General features: G+C 43.2%; 1 protein-coding gene across 1 annotated transcript in view; it reads left to right on the forward strand.

Annotated features, from left to right (window-relative positions):
- Window positions 1-16,599, forward strand: part of ROR2 (receptor tyrosine kinase-like orphan receptor 2) — a 60,747-nt gene that overhangs the window by 17,148 nt on the left and 27,000 nt on the right. Inside the window, exons 5-6 of the mRNA XM_011948029.1 lie at window positions 7,897-8,184; window positions 9,322-9,352. Of these exons, the coding sequence (XP_011803419.1) occupies window positions 7,897-8,184; window positions 9,322-9,352 (319 nt within the window). The remainder of the gene's footprint in view (window positions 1-7,896; window positions 8,185-9,321; window positions 9,353-16,599) is intronic.

Here is a 16,599-nt window from a genome sequence, read left to right on the forward strand (position 1 = left end):
TGTTTTCTCTCAGCTCTGGAGGCCAGAAGTCTGAAATCAAGGTTTGTTAGCAGAGTCGGTTCCTTCTGAGGGCTCTGGGGACAGTCTGTGCCATGCTTCTGTCTGAGCTCCGGGCATCGCTGGCAACCCTTGATGCCCATGGTGCTCTGTGGCTGTGGCAGCGTCCCTCCATCTCTGCTCTTTCTTCCCTCTAGGTCTGTGTCAGAAATTCCCTGTTCCTATAAGGAAACGATCGTTGGATTAGGGCCCTCTCTAATCAAGTAGGACTCAGTCCTCTTAACTTCGTTACATCTACAGTGACCCTATTTCCCAATAAAGTGGCACTCACGGGTTGCGGGGGTGAGGACTTCAGCATGACTGGCTGGGGGACACAGGTCACCCCACCATTGTCGCGGTTTGTCCAAAGGTACAAACAGTCTTAGGTGCTTTTCTTCATCTCGCAAGTCCCCATGCTTCTGGTTTTCCTCGTTTCTCTGACTCCCATCCTTCCTGACGCTGCCCCTGCTTTTCTGCAGCTGGCTGCATGCGCCGCTCAGCAGCTCAGTGGGAAAGCCTGAGGAGAGTGGCCACTGTTCCACGCCCACAACGGATTTATTAACCTGAAAATATTTTCCCTTGGGAGGAACAGCTTTATGTCCTTCCTGCAGCTCTCAGGATTTCCATTCCATGTGCCCTTCCAGGACATTTGTTTTCTTTCCCACTAATCCAAGCTCCATAACCTCATGATCTCTAATACACAAAGTTTTCTTGATCTTCCCGGACTGACCCGTGTGACCCGGTAAAAGCAGATCTCAAACGCCTGAGTAAGTTGAGCAAGTTGGTGAATACTTGGATGATCAGCTGGGATTTAAAAATCATAAGTCGGCTGGGCGCGGTGGCTCACGCCTGTAATCCCAGCACTTTGGGAGGCCGAGGTGAGTGGATCACGAGATCAGGAGATCAAGGCCATCCTGGCCAACGTGGTGAAACCCCGTCTCTATTAAAAATACAAAACTTAGCCAGGTGTGGTGGCGTGTGCCTGTAATCCCAGCTACTCGGGAGGCTGAGGTGGGAGAATCATTTGAACTAGGGAGTTGGAGGTTGCAGTGAGCCGAGATCACGCCACTGCACTCCAGCCTGGCGACAGAGCGAGACTCCGCCTCAAAAAAAAAAAGAAAAAAAAAATCGTAAGTCTTTGATCTGACTGTGACTGCAGCAGAGCTGTGTTTCCTGGTAATGGGATTCCTTTGTTACTTTGCCTTTGGGTTGTTTTAATGCTTGGACTCAGCTCCCTGTCCAGAGATTTGCAGTGCACAGAGAGCTGGCCTGGGCACGGGGAAGATGAACCTGTACCATCAGTCGCTAAAGTCGTGCCACTGTTGAGTTAGAAAGGGGAGCTTTTTTGGGTCAGTTAAAAGGGAAGACTTCTGTGTAACGCTATGGAGTGTGAGTGCTGCCCAAATCCAAGTGAGCCAAAACCTCGGTCAGCCATGCCTGGCTCCTTTTGGCCTGGCAGATTGTTTCTGGAGAGGTTTGGGGCAGCTACAAAGGAATGTTTTTGTGAGTTGGAGGAGAGCTTAGAAAATGGTTAGTACAAACCCCGTATTTTGCACATAAGGGAAATGAAGCCAAGAGAGGCTAAATGACTGGCTATAAATTAAACACCAAGGGAGAAAGGAATATTGTACTTAATCTCTAGAGAGCTTTCTTTCCCGCTTTCATGTTTGGCCCCTAGAGAATCGATGATGTTGAAAATGGTGGACCAGACTCATTTGGCAGCCCTCCCACGTAAATTACATATGAGTGCTCAATAAAATGCTAGTAAAAGATGCAAATGCTTATATGAACGTGCAAGGGAGATGGAGAAATGCTCAGGAGCCAGGAATGGAAAGGAAGCAGAATTATAAGTGACAGCCCTGGGCTGCCACAAAAGAAGCCACTTATGGTAGCCCACTGTGTTTGCAGCCTTGGAGAACAGCCCGATTCTCCTAGGTCCTCAAGGAGAGTTTATCTTGAGACCAAGGGCCGAATTCTGAAGGCATCATGGAGTTGTGACACGAGCTCACCAACAGTGAAAAGTGGTGTCACCACATGGCCATGGCACACATGTGGACATGTCTGTGAGCCACAGAGCAGAGAGAGCACCAAAACGTGGACACACCAAATCCACCAGGGCTTTAATGTCAGAGCAGGCTCGGGAACATAAATGCTACACTCGAGAATATGCAGGGAGAGGGAAATCCTGATGGAGAGTAAATGAAATCAGTAACCTAAAGTTACTGATTTCACTTGGAATTGGATGTATTAAGTTTCCTCTAATCGGTAGAAATGAGGAGTTAGGAGAAAAATCTAGCTTGGTTTAGGAAAATAAAGGAATGTACATTTCTTGCACCATAATGTAAGGCCTATGAAATATCATCCCTGCTATAGAAACGATTCTGCTAGGTCCGGTTTCATCAAGAGCCTTGGGTTTCCACACCAAGCCAGGAGGGAACCCATGGGCTCCACAGAACTGAAGCTTTGTTGACAAGCTTCACTGTTGAAGCTCAGAGACCTGCGAGCTAGAGTCCTGGAGAAGAGGGATGAGCACATTGCCTCGGGGTCAGTCCCCGCAGGTGAGATGAGAGATTGCCCACTCTGGCTCCAGATGGGAAACACAGAAGGCTCTCCCAAGAGAAATCAGCTGGGACGGGCACCTCTGGAAGCCAGATTTACATTACCAGAATGCTGTACGAAATTCCAAGCCAAAAAGTGAAGATAAAACTTGGCACTGCCTGTCAAGCGAATCCGGTCCTCAAGGGATTCCCTCAGAAAAACCAGCCTTACAATAAAAAAATTACACAGCACACTTGGTGAAGCCCAGGATGAGTGGCAAGCTAGTAAACAATGAAGCTAGTAGGATTAAAGATAAAGGAGGAAACAGAAACCACACAGAAGAAAAAGCAGTGGTGGATTTGAAAAGGAACCAAACAGAACTTCTAGAAAAGAAAAATATAGTCCATGAAATGAGAAACTTGATGGATATGTTACAGAGTAGATGCACATAGCTAAAGACAAAAAGGATAAGGAGTATTAAAAATAGGTAAAGAGAGAGCACAGTGGAATTATCATATGAGGAAAACCAGCATATATCTAGAAGGATATTTAATATTTTATGAAATAGTGATAGAGGTTTTATAGACTTGACAGAAAGCACAAATCTTCAGATTTGAGGAGGGGCAGTGAGACCTGAGGAGGATGGAATACAAATAAATTTACTATTAATTTATTATCCAGACAATCTGGAATGGCAAAGACAAAGGAAAAATACTGAAAATAGCCTAAGAAAGGGAAAGTTCAGAATACTTGCAAAGGGACAAGAACTGCAGGACTTTCAACAATCACCGTGAAAGCCAGAGGACAGCAGTGCCTCAAATTCTATAACCAGCTAAACTGTCATTCAAGTGTGAAAGTCATGGATGTTTTTAGACCAAGACTAAGAGTGTTTACAGCCTTAGTCCTTTACCCAAAGAATGAATGTTATTCAGGATGAGCTCAACTGAACCTAAGAGGAAGGAGTGAGGTGCAAGAAGTGTTGGTGAGGAAAGAAGTTGGTGAGCAAGTTGGTAGATCTCAAAATACTCATGACAGTAAAAATAACAATAATTAGAGGCTTAAAATCAGAGTGTATCTAAGCACTAGGAAGCAGTTTGACATCTCTCTCTCTCTCTGTGTGTGTGTGTGTGTGTAGCTCATAGCATTTAAAGTCTTTTGTAATTGGAGGACTTTGCTAAATTAGGTATGCCTATAAAAAGTAGTTAAGCTAGCCACTTATATATAACTTTCAAATAAGCAGAGGGGGAAAATGGAGAATTTAAAAATCCAATAGAAGATAGGAAATAAAAAACAAAAGACAATGGAAACATTAAAAATAAAACTTATCAGTTAAAAACATAGACCCAAAATGTAAAATTATATGCCACTTATAAGAGTTATGTCTAATACAGAATCATAAAAATGATGAAGATATTAAAAAGATAAAAGTAGGGCTGTGTTAACCAAAGGTTCCCTGAGGATGGCTATAATAATATCAGATAAAACAATCTTTTAGACAGAATTGTTGCTTAGTGATATATGGACCAAATGATGTAATAAAACTGAAGTTGGGAGTGCATTCAGCCCCATCATTTCCCATATTATCAACTCAACTTGACAGAATTACTAAAAGCTATTTGACAAATGCAAAGTCTTTGAGTCTAGTAGATAAACATACTAAAAATATGAACAACAAAATCAACAAGCTTGATCAAATAGGCACTTAAAAATAAAACTCTGCCATGAACGTAGACTAAGCACATTCTTACTAAGCATCTGTGGACCATCTCCAGGAAGCTGACTCTGCAGAGCATATCTCCGTGGCTTCAAAGAATTGTCACCACACAGATCATGTTCTGTGACAACAGTGCAATTAAAGCACACTTTAAATAACTCATAGCTAAAAGAAAAATGTCATAAGATATATTACACAATATCTGGGTCTGACTAATGATGTGAAGATTAATTTATTGGATGGCTAAAGAAGAGTGGAAGGAAAATTTTACACTTAATGCATACATAGAAAAGGAAAAAGATATAAAATGAATTAACTACAGAAGTTGGAAAAAGCATCAGAATAGATAGATGAACAGACAGTTACAGAAGGGGCATCCCAATGACGAGAAATATTCCAAAGGTTGTGGAAGCTCACGAGGAATTCATAAGATGCGAACTAAAACAATAGCGCAGAACTAGTTTATGTCCATCAGATTGGCAAATATTTTAAAGCCCTCAAACACCAAATTCTGGCACAGCTGTAGGGAAGCACTTTAATTCAGATACTGTTAGTGAAATACAAATTGTTTCAAGCACTTTTGAGACTCAGATCAATGAAAGATTTCAAGACTCTATGACAGCACATCCAGGTATTACTTTTTTTCCCCTTCCAACTTTTATTTTAGGTTCAGGGGTACATGTAGAGGTTTGTGACATGGGTAAATTGTGTGTCATGGGGGTTTGGTGTACAGATTATTTTGTCACCCTGGTAATGAGCATAGTACTCAATAGGTAGTTTTTTAGTCCTCACCCTCCTCCTACCTTCAGGAGACCCTGGTGTCTGTTGTTCCCTTCTTTATGTCCATGTGTACTCAATGTTTTACTCCCACTTATAAGTAAGAACATGAGGTATTTGGGTTTTTGTTCCTGTGTTATTGTGCTTAGGGTAATTGCCTCCAGCTGCATCTATGTTGCTGCAAAGGATATAATTTTTCTTAATGGCTGCATTGTATTCCATGGTGTATAGGTACCACATTTTCTTTATCCAGTCATGTATGTACTTTTGAGAGACTCTTGTATATGCACAGGACAAGATATCTGTATAGGTGGTCATTAAATATTATAATAGCAATAATGTAGAAACAGCTTACTCTCGTTCAACTGGGAAATGGATAAGGAAATTGTGGTTTGTTTATATAGTGGACCATTCTATTACACGGTAATTAAAATAAATGGAGCACATCAACCAACATAGATGGATGAAATAAAGCAACTAACAAATATGACCTTTCAGGAAAAATTTCTGAAAATATAAAATAATATAAATATGCATTGGAATGATGCATACAACTTCTCTGGAGAAGAAGAAACAAGAGTAGGTTTTGGTTGCATTCTAGAATTTTTTTTAAGTGTTCAAAGTAAAATACGGGAAAATTAATGTCAAATCTTGATACATTTTGTTCATGGTTATCGTTTGATAGCTGTGTTTTTCTGTATGTTTGCAGCATTTTAGCATTTAACATTTTTAAATCAAAAAGAATACTGAAAAAACAGGCAAAAAGATATGGGAGATATGAATTTTGAAAGCAAAAAGGTTATGTTATTGTTATTTGAAGATGTTATCTATGTAGAAAATCCAAGGCAATCAACTCAGAAACCGTTATAACTAAGATAGCTGAGTAAAGTGGCAAGATCTTTAAAAACTTGCAGATGGGATTAATTTAATGATTTTGAGATGAGAGGATCATTCTGGCTTATCTGGGTAGGACCAGTGTAACCACAGAGGTCCTTAGGAAGCCGGGGCTGGAAGACTGGATTCAGCAGTAGATGTGGCAATGGAAGCAGAGGTTGGAGTGATGCAGTGGGGAGCCACTGGTCAAGGAAAGAGGGGACCCCTAATGTTACTGAAACACCAGGGTTTGGTCTAGTTCCTGCTGCTCACCACATGGAAAGCTAATCACTGAGACAAAAATTATTGCCAAGAAAGAAGGCTTTAATCCGGTGATGCAGCTGAGGAGATGGGAGCTCAGCCTCAAATTCATCTCCCTGACTGACTAAAATGAGGGCTTTATATAGCAGGGAAGAAATGTAGCTATGTGTGGGAAAACAGGAATGTGGAAGGGGTAAGGAAGCCATCATGATGATTGAGGGCCTGGTGTCTTATTGTCTCGATGTGATATGATGATCTTGTGAGTTTCAATTCTTTGATACTTTTTTAAGAGATCCTTTCCTGAGGAAGGGTCAATTTCTATATTTATCCAAAAGAAATGTCTATGGCAGGGTCCTCAACCTCCTGGCCATGGACTGGTTACTGGTGCGTGGCCTGTTAGGAACTGGGCTACACAGCAGGAGCTGAGCAGAGGGTGAGCGAGTGAAGCTTCATCTGTATTTACAGCTACTCCCCATCAATCACATGACCACCTGAGCTCCACCTCCTGTCAGATCTGCAGCAGCATTAGATTCTCATAGGAGCACAAACCCTATTATTGTGAACTGCACATGTGCGGGATCTAGGGTGTGCGCTTATGAGAGTCCATCTTAGGAGCAGCCCACTCACTCCCCATTCTGGGTGCTTTAAGACCCCGTGTGCCCCCTAGTGTGTGAGCGCGGGACTGCTTCTGTCTGCTCTGGACCTGGGTGCAGCAGGACAAAGCCTTCAGCTCCCCTCAGCATCGTAACTTCTGTTCTATTGACAGGACAGTGATGAGCTTGGTTTGGGGATGTCCATGTTTTGTCACACATCTTCTTTTTATATTTTACTTCTGTGGCTCTGTGCTTAATGATGTGGCAGGCGGGGAGGAGGGACTTTCTGAGTGTGAATTTACATCATTTCGACCAGCCCAGGTTAGATGTAGTGTTGGAAGGAGAAGCACAGTTGATCCTCATCATTTGCAGATTCCATATTTGTGAGTTCAGCTAATGCCTAAAGTCTATTTGTAACCCCCAGATCAATACTCCTGGTGCTTTTGTGGCTTTTCACAGATACATGCCCAAGACAGTGAAAAATCTGTGTCCCAGCTGGGGTTGAACAAGGCGATGGTCGGCTTCCTGGATTCTGCCCTCATACTGTGAACATGTGGCCTTTTCTTGATCTATTTAGTGCCACGTTTCTTGCATATTTGGGCTTTCTGTTGGTGATTTTACTGTTTATGATGGCCCCCAGGCACAGCGCTGAAGCGGTCTGGTGTTCCTAAGTGCAAGAAGGCTGCGACGTGCCTTATGGAGAAAATAATGTGTGTGAGAGAAGCTTCGTTCAGGCATGAGTTATGAGGCTGTTGGCTGTGGGTTCAATGTGAAGGAATCAACAGTGCACATTGAATATGGTGTTTTTAAACAGAAACACACACAAACCAAGGTTACGTATTGGTTAGTTGATGAAAATATTATGACGAGAGGCTCGCAGGAATTTGACTGTGTATTTCCTGTAGGAGCAGTGGTTCAGTATTCACTAATTCAGTGTTCCCTGTAGCATTGTGGGAGATAATTACCACACATAACAAGAACCTATTTTAGTAGGTGACAGAAAATGGAAAACTTCCCTCGGAGGAGTTCATAAGGGAGCCCCAGGTGGCCCTTCCCTCCAGCCCTCACTGAAGCTTGCTCTTTTGTGACCCCTCCCCTTGGCAGGTTACTTTCTGAATTTTCTGGAACCAGTAAACAATATCACCATTGTCCAAGGCCAGACGGCAATTCTGCACTGCAAGGTGGCGGGAAACCCACCCCCCAACGTGCGGTGGCTGAAGAATGACGCCCCGGTGGTGCAGGAGCCGCGGCGGATCATCATCCGGAAGACAGAATACGGCTCGCGACTGCGAATCCAGGACCTGGACACGACAGACACTGGCTACTACCAGTGCGTGGCCACCAACGGGCTGAAGACCATTACCGCCACGGGCGTCCTGTTTGTGCGGCTGGGTGAGTCGGGCAGTGAAGTTGAAGTCGTGGGTTAGCAGATACGAAGGTTCCCAGCCACCGAGCAAGAGGTCCGGTTGCTATTTGAAACTGAACACACGAGTCAGCGCGCATGCGGGGAGAGCAGTGAAACCATTCCCTACGGCCTTCCCCGTGGGCCCCGGGCACAGCTTGACCTGTTACCCATTGACTAGTAATAAAAGAAAATACGGCCAGGTGGTGGCGCACGCCTGTAATCCCAGCACTTTGGCAGGCCGAGGCGGGCGGATCACGTGAGGTCAGGATTTTAGACCAGCCTGGCCAACATGGCAAAACCCCATCTCTACTACAAATACAAAAAAAAAAAAAAGAATTAGCCAGGCATGGTGGCGTGCACCTTAAATCCCAGCTACTTAGGAGGCTGAAGCAGGAGAATCGCTTGAACCCGGGAAGCAGAAGTTGCAGTGAGCCGAGATCGCGCCAGTGCACGCCAGCCTGGGTGACAAGAGTGAAACTCTGTCCCAAAGAAAAGAAAACAGGTGCAGATGGAGTGGTTTATAGACCTGGAGCCCAGAAGACAATCCCAGGCGCAGACAGGGAGCCGAGGTGTTTATCAGGAAGGCCATGTGTTAGGAGGTCAGGCGTCCGTGGGAGGATGGCCACGCTGCAGGACAACTGGGCAGGGTCCGAGGCTGGCCTGGCTGGGGTGGGGAGAGAGCTGAGCGCGATGACCAGAGATTCTGAATCTCTGTGCTCGTCACACCTGGTGAAGGAATTAAGTGGTAGGAAGGATTGTGTCCCCTTCATCCCAGCTGTGAAAAACCCCCAGGCAGCGAACGCCCCAGCCCTGCCACCCAAGCCCACGCCATCCGATCACAAGTGGTAAAACAGATTTTGTGTGTAAAGACTAGATGAGAAGAGAGAGAGTAAGGACGGCAAAAACTCCAAAAACAAAGATACCCTCAGTGTCAAAGCGCCCCTTCCCTTGTGTGTGATTTCCAGCCTTGCTGATGTAACCACCAGCGGAGCCTGAGGCCTGAGGACAGCTGCCCAGCAGTGAGCCCGCTGGCTTCAGCCTGTTTGCCACTGGCCTGATTTGAAGAAGGTCATATTCCAAATCATGGAGTATTAATAACTCGTCTTTTTGTTTCCTCTTTTTAGGTCCAACGCACAGCCCAAATCCTAACTTTCAGTAAGTATCTATATCCCCCAAACCATGTTCTGCTGCGCTGAGGGTTTTTGTTATGCAAGAATCTGGGTTTTAAATCCTGCCAGCTCATGTCTTTGCCGAATTTGCTAGAAGTTGGCTGCGTTTCATACAGGGATGGCCACGTGCTTGCTTAGGGTTGGGAAACGTTGACATTTTCCATGTTTCTTGTACAGAAAAAATGTCAGAAAACCCAAAATGGTTCATTTCTTTCTGTGATCATGACCTTACACAGGGCTACTGAGAGGAGTATAAATATACAGACCAGGTTGCCTGGGCACCAGGAAGGATCCTGGCTCATTAGGACATTTGGAAACAGGGACATAATTCACTCTGAAATCCCAGCACCACCAGCTGCAGTTAATGAATGTGTGCCCCTGAGCCTTGGGCCGCCCTGTGACAGTGGGCGGGGGTCTCAACCCCACCTTGCAGATGAGGAGACCGAGGCTCACAGCCAGGCTCACACTCCTTCGAGAGCTGCTGGCAGCAGTGGCTTTGAACTCAGGCCTCTGGTTTCCCAGCACGAGGTTGTTCCACTGTGGCCAGGCTGTCTTGGGAGCGTCCCCTCTGAACTGCCCATGTTCTCCCATCATGTACACAGAGGAGTGCTCGTTCGTTGCCCGTGTTTGAGATGAGCAGTGACTGTCCAGGTCTCCTGCGTTTCCTCCTCAGGCCTGTTGGAGGGCAGTGCTTGGTGAAGTGGTGGGTAAAGTGTGCAGTGTTGGCTGATTTCTGTTTCCCTGAGCCTCGTATCCATTATCCACCCATGGCGTGCTGCTGCAACACTACACTGGGAGGCTCGGCAGGGCTGCGACCTGTCTCAGCAGACATCAGCAGCTTGCTTACAGAGGGCAGATTTTCTTTTTAGACAGGCCCAGCTCTTTCACCCAGACTGGAGTGCAGTGGCACAATCACGGCTTACTGCAGTCTTGGACTCCTGGGCTCAAGCGATCCTCCCCCGTTCAGCCTCCCAAGTAGCTGAGACTTTAGGCACATGCCACCACACACCCAGATAATTTTTTCTTATATTTGTAGAGATGGGGTCTCACTATGCTGTCCAGACTGGTCACAAAGTCTTGCCTCGAGCAATCCTCCCGCCTCATCCTCCCAAATCACTGGGATTGCAGGTGTGTGCCACCACACCTGACCTAGACGGAAGATATTTGGGAAGATTCTATGCTAGGCAATAGTGATGGAGCGTTTTTCCTTAATAATCCTTTAGACACAGAGTAAGGAAAGAAGAAATTGCAGCATGAGCACAATTATGGGGCTTTGGAAAAGGCATATAAGTCATTTCAAAAGTTGAACTATTGTTTCCTCTTATTTTATATTTATGTATTTTATTTTAGTTATTTTATTTTTTGAGAGAGTCTTGCCCTGTCACCCAGGCTGGAGTGCAGTGGTGCAATCTCTGCTCACTGTAACCTCTGCCTGCCAGGTTCAGGCAGTTCTCGTGTCTGAGCCTCCCAAGTAGCTGGAAGTACAGGTGCACACCACCACGCCTGGCTCATGTTTGTATTTTTAGTAGAGACGGGGTTTCATGATGTTGGCCAGACTGGTCTCGAACTCCTGATCTCAAGTGATCCGTCCACCTTTGCCTCTCAAAGTGCTGAGATTACAGGCATGAGCTGCTGCACCCGGCCTATATTTGTGTATTTTATAAATAAAACTTTTATAGTTCATTTATATATATTTACATAAATATATTATGTAACTATATAATATAAATATGTAGCATATAATTATAGAGGTATAATTATATAAATATTAAACATATTCATGTATTTATATACAAATTATAAATTTATATATATATTTATTTAAATTATTTCACAATATTTTTACATTGACTTTCTTCTCATTTTAAGTTATGGATTTAATCCACACATTGATGTAAATGATTGGGGCAGTTTCGGAAAGTCCCGCCTGACCTCCCATCCTTCCAGGCCTCCCACCTCCCTTGTCAGGAAGGTAAATCATCCAGGGAGTTTCTAGGCACTCAGTACGTACATACATCTACCCAAGGAAATACATCTTAAGAAAACAATCAACTTGAAAAAAGGTCTAAAAGAACAGAAATTACTCAGTATTCCTGAGGCAATGAAAAAATGCGCTTACCTATACACGATCGGTGAGAAATTTCTGGAGTGCTGTTTGACAATAAACATAAAACTATTTTTAAAAAGAAATACCTCATAACAGTTTTATGTACTTTTTTACATAAATGATGCTATACTTGACATGTTTAGTTAACTATTCATAGAAATCTTTCCATCTCAGTATATTTGAAGTTTCCAGATGCTCTCTTTCCCTCTTTCTGGACTCATGTGCAGAGCACGTGACTGTTCCATCGCGATGGGCATTCCTATCAGGGAAGGCTCATCCCAGCCACTCATGCCACCGTGTCTCCCTGCCCTGGCCCTGAGACCTGTGGCTGGGTTTCTCTGGGAGAGATTCTGAAGAGGAAAAGCTGCAGGGGCACAGGCACCCCCTTTTTATAACTGATACTGCAAATTGACCATTCGTAGATTACCTTCCCCACACAACATCAAAGGACCCATTTCTCCTTATCTTCCATAAGATGACTTCCAAACTTGTTAACTTCCACCACTCGAAGGATGGAAAATGAATAAATGACCTGCTTTGTTCTCCATTTCCCTGGTTACTAGTAAGGCTGAGCATGTGGACACACGTTGCTTGGCACTCATGTCTCCTCTTTGTCAATTGCCACTTCATATTCTTTGCTCGTTTTTCCTTTACATTGTTTCTTAATGAATTTTGATAACTCTTTACGTCTCATTTCTTGATCATATAGAAATTAAAACTTTTACAAATGAATAATTTGTTTTTCTTGTTGTGTCTTGTTAAAGAATGTCCTAATTTCGTTGAAAAATTCTGACAATGGTTTGATTGGAATTACAGTGAATTTTCAGGTCAGGTTGATGAGAATAATATCTAAATTGAATATCTAAATTGAATTTTCTCATTAAGGACTACTTTGCTTTGTGCACCAAGGTGTTTTCTTTTTCTTAACATTTTATAATGAAAAATTTCAAACACACAGTTGAAATAATTTAATAGTGGGTTCCTATAGACTCACCAACTAGATGCTAGCATTTACATTTTACTGTGCTAACTTTATCACTTATCGTTCCAACCAGCTTCCATCTGTCCATCAATCAAATTTTCGTTCATTTCACTGAGTTGCAGATACTTGTAGATTTACCCTGAAATACTTCAGCATGTATATCATTAATGAGATTTCAGTATCTGTGTATGATTCTTGCTGCTACTGCTTCTTCACTTAAAATTTGCATACCAATGAAATGCACACGTCTTAAGTATAGCACTAATAAGGTCTGACAAATGCATAAATCTCTGTGATCCAAACACCCTGTCCAGGTATAGAATCTCTGTCACGCCTGCAGGTTCTGTCGTGCAAATTCCTAGCCAACTCCCTTCTACCCCAGGCATCTGCTATTCTGATTTTTAAAGTAATGGATTAGTTTTTCCTTAAACATCACAGAAATGAAATCCTTCAGCATGTAGCCACTTAAGCCTGGTATCCTTTTAGCACAGTGCTTTTGAGATTCATCCGTGTTGTACACATATCCGTAGGTTACAGCTGATTATTGCTGAATAGTATTTCACTGTATGAACACACTAGTTGGTTGGTAGACACTTAAGCAGATTCCAGGCTTGACTAGTATGAATAAAGTTCCTTGTGTAGGAATACTCTATACAAGTTTTTTGTGGACATGTATTTTCATTTCTGTTAGTGTTACCCAGGCGTAGAACTGCTGGATTGTAGGGCATGTGTGTGCTTAATTTCATAAGACATTCCTGGACCTTCTCCTAAACTCTTTTTACCTCCACCCAAGTGTGGGAGACATGTGATCACTCCACATATTTCCCAACATCGGTGCGGTTAGCCTTTTTAAGTGTAGCTATTCCAGTGGATGCAGTGATTCAAGTGATCTTGTATATCATTCCAGCCTCTTGAAAGAGTCATTTTTACTAGTGATTTATAAATTTTCAAGTACATATATTTAAAGCTGTCAAGTTTCCTCTGAATACCATCTCCCTGCTTCTACCATGCATTTAGGCTTTTGTTGTTTGATACTGTTTTCTGACTTCTGTTGCATTATTATTAGGGAATATGGGCTGTTTATGTTTTACTCTTAATTATTTATTGAGATGTTCCTTTGTAACCGTTTAGATATGGTCAATTTTTGTGAATCTTGCCTATTGTTTCAAAAATAAGTATGCTTTGATGTGGCTGCACATTTCTTGACTCGTCTATGAGACTGAGTATAAGTATGTTATTAAAAGTATCTTTTTTTTTTGAGACGGAGTCTTGCTCTGCCGCCCAGGCTGGAGTGCAGTGGTGCGATCTCTGCTCACTGGAAGCTCCGCCTCCTGGGTTCACGCCATTCTCCTGCCTCAGCCTCCTGAGTAGCTGGGACTACAGGCACCTGCCACCACGGCTGGCTAATTTTTTTGTGTTTTTAGTAGAGACGGGGTTTCACCGTGTTAGCCAGGATGGTCTTGATCTCCTGACCTCGTGGTCCGCCCGCCTCGGCCTCCCAAAATGCTGGAATTACAGGCATGAACCACCACGCCTGGCCAAAAGTATCTGTAATTTTTTGTCCACATGGGTACCAGATACCTGAAGATTTGTGAAAGTCACCCACACTCATTCTGGATTTGCTAGTTTCTGTTAGTTATCTGTTGTTAATATTTTGCATGTATTGTAAGGCTATATAGGTTTTTGTGGGGTTTTTCGGTTTCTTTTTACAGTCCCTTTTAATGCTTTTTGCCTCGAATTCAGTTTCGCCTAACAGTAACAGAGTTCATGTGCAGAGCATGTGACTGTTCCATCGTGATGGGCATTCCTATGCTTTTTAAATTTGCATTTGCCAGGAACCTTTTTTATGATTCCTGTCCCACTCTTTAGTTTTTCACCTTTCTGTGTTCTGTTTTATGTAGGTCTCTTGTAAATGATGTATAACTAGACTTTTTTGGGAGGTTGATGTGGAGGGCTTTCCAGTCTGAAAGTCCATGTTAATACATGTAGGTTAAATTCATTTTAACTAATACACAGTATTCCATTCTGTGAGTCAGTTTCCACTTTAATCATGCATTGGCTGCTGAGTGAAGGTTAGTTCTTTTCGCTGTTAGGGACCCTCTTATAGTGACTGTCCATCCCATGTCTCTTTGTCCCTATGGGCGAAAGTCCTCCAGGGACAGAGATCAGGAAGCAGGTTTATAGGTGTGCATCACCCACCTCTCCCAGGAATGGCTAGATTGCCCTCTGTGATGGCCAAGTCATTCATAGCCTCACATGAGTTATTATTTCCTCATGTTTTCTAGCACATGGTATTATCAGAACTTAAAATGTTGCCAGCATCTTAGGTGTCAAATAGTAATTTTACATTACGTTTCACCAGTAAATAGTGAGGTCGAACATCATTTTGTCGTTTTAAAAGCCACTGCATTACCTGTGTGTATCCAGCCTATCCTCATTATTTGCAGATTCCATGTTTGCAAATTTGCTTATTCACTAAACTTCGTGTTCCCCAAATCAACACACGTGTTTTCATGATCATTCTTGGACATGCACAGAGTGGAGAAAACCCGAGCTCCCTGACACATGTTTCCAGCTGAGACCAAAGGAAACAACGCTGCTTTCTTCTTCTAGTCCTCATGCTGCGAACACGCATCCTTTCTGTCTACTTAGTGTCACTATATGTGTCACTATTTTTCCTATTTGTGTGCTTTCTGTTGGTGATTCTGCTGTGGTGAATGGCTCCTAGGCGTGGCGCTGAAGTGCTATCTAGTGTCCCAAGTGCAGGGAGCTATGATGTGCCTTACGGAGAAGACATGTGTTAGAGGCTGTGCCTTTTCCACGAATCAGCAATATAGATGTCTTTAACCAAAAATGTACATAAAACAAGGTGTGTATTGATTGGTTGAAGCAAATGTTGTAACCAGAGGCTCTCAGAAAGCTAACTCTGAACAGTGGCTCAATATTCACTAATTCAATGTTTGTCTTGACATTATAGAAAATAACTATGGCAGATAACTAAAATAGACTGCACTTTGTCCATGTTGCTGTTAGAATATATGTTTTTCGGTCAGGTGTGGTGGCTCACGCCTGTAATCGCAGCACTTTGGGAGGCCAAGGCGACTGGATCACCTGAGGTCAGGAATTTGAGACCAGCCTGGCCAACATCGTGAAACCCGGTCTCTACTAAAATTATAAAAATTAGCCAGGCATGGTGGTGCATGTCTGTAATTCCAGCTACTCAGGAGGCGGAGACAGGAGAATTGCTTGAACCCAGGAGGCGGAGGTTGTAGTGAGCCAAGATCACGCCACTGCACGTCACGGGGCAACAGAGCAATACTTAGTCTCAAAAAAAAAAAAAAAAGGAATATTTGTTTTTCTTGCTTTATAAGAGTTTCAAAATAATTTCTAGATATATTTCCATAGTGATTACTCCATCTAGAGTTTATTTTTATGCTGGTATAAACTAGTATTCTACTATGATGTTTTTCTCTACAGATGGCCTGGAGTCTTGGCATCATCTAATGAATGACCTAATCTGTCATCATTAAATTTAATATCAGCCCTGCCCTATGTGAAATTTCTAGAGATGTGGGTCTGCTTACAGGCTGTTTGTCCCTATAGCTTCTGTTCCTGGACTAATTCCACAGTATTCTAACAGTCCAGCTTTGTAATGTGTCCATATGCAGGGAACGATGCCCTCGTCTACTGCTGCAAACCGACGTGTTTCCCCCACCAAATGCATGTGGTGACAGAGCCTGTACTGGAGACAGGACCTTTGAAAGGTGATGAAGGTTACATAAGGTCATAAGGGTGGAGCCCTGACCTAAGAGAACTGTACAAGAGGAAGAGACGTAGAGATCTCAGGTGCCATCTGGAAGGCAGGAGGAGAACCTCCACCAGGAGCCAAATTGGCTGGCACCTTGATGTTGGACTTCCAGCCTCCAGAGTGTGAGAAAATACATTTCTGTTGCTTAAGCCACCCAGTCTATGGTATTAGTTACGGCAGCCTGAGCTGATGGTTGACCCACCTTATTACCATACCGTTTTTCTAAATTATCTTTCCTGTTCTTTGCCTTGTACTTTTCCTTGTGAATTTTACGTCTTTGTATTGGAATTGAATAGAAGTTTGATTGATTAGGAGAGAACTGATGCTGCTGTTTCT

Source organism: Colobus angolensis, unplaced genomic scaffold (genome assembly GCF_000951035.1).
Source record: "Colobus angolensis palliatus isolate OR3802 unplaced genomic scaffold, Cang.pa_1.0 Scaffold272, whole genome shotgun sequence".
NCBI classification, from domain to species: domain Eukaryota; kingdom Metazoa; phylum Chordata; class Mammalia; order Primates; family Cercopithecidae; genus Colobus; species Colobus angolensis.